The following is a 6,580-nucleotide window of genomic DNA, read 5'->3' as shown; positions in this document are numbered from 1 at the left end:
CAATACTTTATTTCTTTTCTCTGCATGTGAAGAAGAGTTCCTGTAAACAGACACTGATGTCATCTCTCTCTCCCTTACAAGGTGAGTTCATGTAGGCAGATCTATGCTCCCTAAAGAATCCAGGCAAAATTTGAGAGGCTATGAGAATCAAATCGATAATGGATATAAATAAATATAGATGTATATTGTGAAGGACAAAGCTGGGTTCTGTGCTGACCAAGAGAAATATTTTAGTGTGAACACCCACTTGGTACCTGAAGAAACACATAATCTAATGTGGGAGGGAGTGGGGAGAGGGAGGAGATGGGAAAGGATGGGAAGGGGAAACAAAGGAGGAGGCAACAATGCTTGATAAGAAATGTACTCATTATTTCCCATGTAATAGTAACCCCTCTGTATGGTATTTTCCCAATAAAAAAATCTAGTTCTACAAGAAAAATAAGAAACACATAATCTATTGGGAAGCCTAAAGTTGGTCTTATATAAAGAAAGTTCTCAAGTGGTCCGATTCATGGCGATGGTTCTAAAAGGAAAACCATCTAACTTCTCCTGAGTCTTACCTTTGGCAATTGCATATTTTCAGTAAATGCTCAGCATCACTGCAGTGAATCTGATGCCTGAATAGATTCACTGGAATCTTTTCAGATTCACTGGCTTCATTAGAAACACTCCCCACTTGGGAACATAAAAAACCAGAGTCTTTGTTTAAAATACAAATAGTGAAACCTACCTACAGCTAAGGAATCTGAATTTACAGAAGTAAGGCCTGAGAACTTGTGTTTCTTCCAAGTCTCTTCATGACTCTTATTTTAAGCCATGTTTGAGAAACATTGGCTCAAAAGGTATCCAAAAAAACTCAGATCTTTGATGCTAGTTCATAGCAAGAACACAATGCTTTCGTGAAGATGGAGCGACTGTAAGAGCCAAATTTAGCCCATCAATCCTCAGAGGAAATGAGACCATTCATGGTTTTTGTTACAAAAAAACTGGACTCAACAGGGTTCCTACCATAGAACGAAGTATTTGACCTCTATTCTCTGAGAACTAAACCTCTCTCTATCTGTTGTGAATGTATTTTATGAAGAAAGGTCATCCAAAAGTTTCCCTTTCTATTAATACAGGAGAGAGAATTTTCTCAGCTTTGGATCCTATGCCCAGATTTGTGAACATTTACATAATAGGTAATAAAGGCTGTGAAGAAAGGCAGACAAGAACCCATGACATACTCAACCCTTTACCAGTTTCCCAGGTAACCTTATTATACATGAGTGGAAGAACTCAGCCCTGAAGTACACTCCTGGTAATATTTCTGACTCAAGCACTTCAGAGCCAGCTCAGTGCTCATGAGTATCTAGACAGCTCGCCTGTGTCAGGCTTCCTGCCATCTGATTAAAGTAGCATAAGTGAGTCATACTTCATAAGCCATGGGAAGGCCAAGTGTTGGGTAGCCATGGAAAATAAACTAATCATTCAGAGGCCAGCTGTTTCATAAACCCACAAGGAATGAAGGACGACAGTATTTATTGGAAGCAACCACTTCTGTTCTTTTGTATGCTGTCAGTGGTAGATGTACACAATCTAAGCTTGGAAAGGATCGGAGCTATTATCTCATTTGATCACTAGACATTCAAATAGTCACCGTATTAACCAGCTCAGTGATCTCAAATCTGGCCAACATGACAATATCCTGGGACTGTTTGTGTTTTATTTTGTTGTCAAATCCTCTTGGGCCTCAGCTCAGCTCTGTGACACTAAAATCTCTAGGAGTGGTAAAAAGGAAGGAAGGTAGGGAGGGAGGAAGGGAGGAAGGGAGGGAGGGAGGGAGGGAGGAGAGGGAGGGAGGAAAGTCTAAATCACAGCTGTACTTTCCATCTTTAGGAAGCTTTTTTTTTTTTTCGGGTCGATTGTGGGGCTTGAACTCTGGGCTGGGTGCTGTCCCTCAGCTCTTCAGCTCAAGGCTAGTGATCTACCACTTGAGCTATAACATCACTTCTGGTTCTCTGGTGGTTTATTGGAGATAAGAGTTTCCTGGACTTTCCTGCCCAGATTGGCTCTGAACCACGATCCTCAGATCTCAGCCTCCTTAGTAGCGAGGATTACAGGTGGGAGCCACCAGCAACAGGCTGGGAAGCTTTTTAAACTGTCTTATGACATTGTCATAAAATGGTCCATATAACTTCCAATCATGGGTTCTAGTTCAAAGATCTCTTTTATTTGCTCCGAGCTAGATGGCTCCAACCTTTCCACTGCCGAGCACTTAACATACTATTGAGACATGTCCCTCACTTGACTCGATTCTCCACACATGCTTGATGGTTAAGTTTCCCACAACCCAGAAGAAGCACAACGTTCCAGTACAGAGTAGAGCTGGGAAAGAACGCTCCCTCCAAGCCACAACTTTGGTTACCATGAGAGTTACTCAATATTCTGGCCTCTCCTGAGCTAGATGGAATGCTGCTTGGCAATCATTTTGCCTTTCTCTGGTCAGATTTCTCTCCTAGTCACCATAGACTCTGTCCAAAGTCTTTGTCTATTTAAATCCAATCCCCATCTCCGGATTTCCTCTTAGATGAGAATGCCATCCTCATAATCCTTAGAGAAGGGATGGGCTTATTGTGTCCCAACCCGCCAAATTCATTTCCGAGTGCAACACATAATAGCAAACTATTGGAACCACATGCATCAGAGACCTTATCACATATCCTTCATATCTATTTTCACTGGAGATGCAAGGCACAGAACAATCAAGGTCACAGACAACAAGGGAAAAGCCCAAAAGTCCCTGAGTAGTTGCACAAAAACTTGGAAGCACAGAGGTTATCTGCAAGTCAGATTCCTGATTCACTCCACACGGCCATGAGAGCTTCACTGTGACCGCTCTGCTTCAGACTCACTCATAGAGAATTGTAGGACTTCTGTGAGATTCTAGTTTCATTTACCACAAATTCCTCTAAGCCATGGACATCCTATGCAGGGCATTCTAGAGAGAGAATTCTCCTAGAAAGCCTCATTAGGCTACTTAGCTGAGGGACCAGTTTCTATGTATAAAAAGATGAGCTTGGGTGAACTGCCTTCTTTTCTTTCCCTGGGAAGTACATCCTTGTTTCCAGAGGAGTAATAAGACATAGGCAGCTCCTTTTACCTTCTTCCTCCCAACATCTACACTCAACTTGCTCTTGTCAAAGAGTAGTAATACCTGCTTTACATCATTCAAGTGCTCTGAATGTCATTCTCTCTATTCTTTTGATTATGTCCTCTGACATAGCTGTTTCTTCATTTTACTGTCTTTGCTTTATACTTTATGTTAGAGCATTTAATATGTTCCTACCTAGCTGGGTGCCAGGGACTCACACTTGTAATCCTAACTACTCGGGAGGCTGAGATCTGAGGATTGCTATTCAAAGCCAGCCCGGACAGGAATGTCCATGAGACTCTTTTATTCAATTAATCACCAGAAAACTGGAAGAGGTGCTGTGGCTCAAGTGGTAGGCCACTAGCCTTGAGCTAAAGAGCTCAGAGACAGGGCCCAGGCCCAGAGTTCAAGACCCATGACCAACAAAAATAGAAAAAAAAATGTTCCTACCTACCAGAATCTTCTCTGTACCATAGAAACATACTCTCTGCTCTTAAAAAAAATTCCTTAATAACTGGGTGCCAGGGGCTCATGCCTGTAATCCTAGCTATTGAGGATGCTGAGATATGAGGATCACAGTTCAAACCAGCCCAGGAAGAAAAGCCATGAGACTCTTATCTCCAATTAACCACCAGAAAACCAGAAGTGATGCTGTGGCTCAAGTGGTAGAGAGCTCGCCTTGAGCTGAAGAGCGCAAGGATAAGTGCCCAAGCCCAGAGTTCAAGCCCCACGACGGACAAAAAAAATCATTAATAAATTACTATCCCAGAGATATCTAATATCTACTACATATTTACCTTTACAACTAAAATTCTTATCACTTGCTTAGACATAAAAATTACTTTTACTTCTAATACGGGGCATTTGCATCTTGCCCAAGCTACCTACAACATTTTAGCTGCTTCCTGAATATGTCCATCTGTATGTCCTATAAGCAATTGAAACTTAAAATAACCCAAATTAAAATTATCATCATCAGCTTCTATTTGCCAGCATGTTTCCATGTCTTTGAGTGAGTAGAACACATATGTACCTAGACACCCCAACTGAAAACTCATGCAAAACCTTCCTTTTGTCCCACCCAGAGTGGCATCCACTCAGTCAGCAAGTGTTATTTATATGTTATTATGCAAATCCATTTTCCTCCACTGCCCCCATAAAACTACATGCACTGACCACTACTTTATCATGTGAACTCACTCATTCAATATTACATCAAGTCATAGGCAGACCACATTTCTCCTTATCTTCTGTCATCATAAGAAATCTCAAATCCACGGGGCTGGGAAGGTGGCTCAGTGGTAAAGCACTTGCCTTGCATGCCTGAGGCCCTGGGTTCGATTCCCCAGCACCACATAAGCAAAAAGAAAAAAGCCGGAAGTGGTGCTATGGCTCAAGTGGTAGAGCGCTAGCCTTGAGCTGAAGAGCTGAGGGACAGCGCCCAGGCTCAGAGTTCAGGCCCCATGACCGGACCCAAAAAAAAAAAAAGAAATCTCAAATACTGAAGTCAGGATACACACAACCAAACACATGTTTCTTATGTGTTGGTTTAGAACTTTGTTAGTGAAGGAAATGAAGCAGTGTAATGATGTGATTTACTCTGTGACATACCGAACCCTGCATGACTTTTCACTTGTGTTTTGCTGCTGTTGTGTTACCTTTCCTTTTTTGTGTGTCTCTGTCAGTTCTCTCCTGCAGTAAATGAGCCTTCCTGATCTTCAGTCCCTATGGTGACATTTTCAAACAAGAACTAGGGGGAAATATCAGGATTGGCTGGAAACTCCAAAAATATCATTTGGATTAGTAAAACTCTGGATGCAAAAATCCCTCTAGCAGAGGAAAATTATAATTTCACATTACAAAAATCATTTGGGACTCTCATAATTCTCTACTACCTCCTAATTAGTTAAGGATTTATCACATTTAGTTAATGTTCTTGTACTTAAATATATATGTTAATACACTATGCATGTTTACTATATAAAGTTACATATAACTATATAAAGTTATTATAGAAAGTTACATAACTATATAAAGTTACTATATAAAGTTACATAAAGTTACTATATAAAGTTACATAAAGTTACTATATAAAGTTACACCTCAAAAATCATTTAAGTATAGTTGTCTTCATTGCATGAAAGAAGAAATAATTTTCCTTATTCACTGAAATGTGATACATGCAAGAAGAAAATAAGGAACATAGAATGAACTAGGAAGGAATGTTTGCTTCAGAAGAGATTGAATGGAAAGACAGTTAGAGCTGTGACAAATTGTAAAAATGATGTATGAATAGAATTCAAGGAATTTAAAATAGGTGACACCTACAGGAAAGAAAGAAGCTACCTGTGCTTATAAAGCAAGCGCATATATACAATATTATATAGATAGATAGATAGATAGATATGCCTTAGAACAGATTTCCCAGAGTTTACTACAGAAAGATATTTTAATAAGAATTCCATTCGTAAATGTACTTCAAAACAGTTATTTTGCAACTGGTATGTCTGGATGAAAAAGGACACAAGTAATTTTAAGTTGTTACATTTTATTGGTCACTTTCAAATCCAGTTTTGATGTTCCCTTATGATTTTTACAAAACTTCTCCAAGATGCCTTCCTTTGACAAGGAATGTTCTCCAGAACCATCCCAACTCTGACCTTCTTATGACCTCTGGTGATGGAATTGTTGGAGACGGGATCTGCGGGATCTGCTGGAGCCTCAGTGCAGGGGTTTCTTCAGATGGAGGGTGATTCCACAGAGAGCTCTTGGATCCCAATCTCTTCAGCAGCAAACACAATATTAAATGAAGAATGTCGATCGGCAAGTAGTTCTTCTGCAGGGTCTTCTAGAACACACTCCCTAAGGTAAGGGAGCGGGGGTCTCTTCTATCACAGCCTCCTTAGCTGGTGGAAGCTAGGCCGCCTCTATCATATCCTCCTCAAATGTTGGAGGCTGGGCTTCATCAAGAACCTCCTCTGTAGCCTCCTCCTGAGATAGTAGAGGCTAGGCTTCATCAGGGACCTCCTCTGTAGCCTCCTCCTCCGATGGTGGAGGCTGGGCTTCATCAGGGGCCTCCCCTGTTGCCTCCTCCTCAGATGGTGGAGGCTGGCCTTCATCAGGAGCCTCCTCTGTAGCCTCCTCTTCAGATGGTGGAGGCTGGGCTTCATCAAGAACCTCCTCTGTAGCTTCCTCCTCGGATGGTGGAGGCTGGGCTTCCTCAGGAGCCTCCTCTGTAGCCTCCTCCTCAGATAGTGGAGGCTGGGCTTCCTCAGGAGCCTCCTCTGTAGCCTCCTCCTCGGATGGTGGAGGCTGGGCTTCCTCAGGAGCCTCCTCTGTAGCCTCCTCCTCGGATGGTGGAGGCTGGGCTTCATCAAGAACCTCCTCTGTAGCCTCCTCCTCAGATAGTGGAGGCTGGGCTTCCTCAGGAGCCTCCTCTGTAGCCTC

General features: G+C 42.0%; 1 protein-coding gene across 1 annotated transcript in view; it reads right to left on the bottom strand.

Annotated features, from left to right (window-relative positions):
* Nucleotides 1–6,139: 6,139 nt before the first annotated feature.
* Nucleotides 6,140–6,580, bottom strand: part of Fscb (fibrous sheath CABYR binding protein) — a 2,824-nt gene continuing 2,383 nt past the window's right edge. Inside the window, exon 2 of the mRNA XM_013012231.1 lies at nucleotides 6,140–6,577. Coding sequence (XP_012867685.1) covers nucleotides 6,140–6,577 — 438 coding nt within the window. The remainder of the gene's footprint in view (nucleotides 6,578–6,580) is intronic.

Source organism: Dipodomys ordii, unplaced genomic scaffold, assembly GCF_000151885.1.
Source record: "Dipodomys ordii isolate 6190 unplaced genomic scaffold, Dord_2.0 Scaffold16, whole genome shotgun sequence".
NCBI lineage: Eukaryota > Metazoa > Chordata > Mammalia > Rodentia > Heteromyidae > Dipodomys > Dipodomys ordii.
Note: the sequence above shows the minus strand (reverse complement) of the source record. Positions and strands in the feature narration are given on the sequence as shown.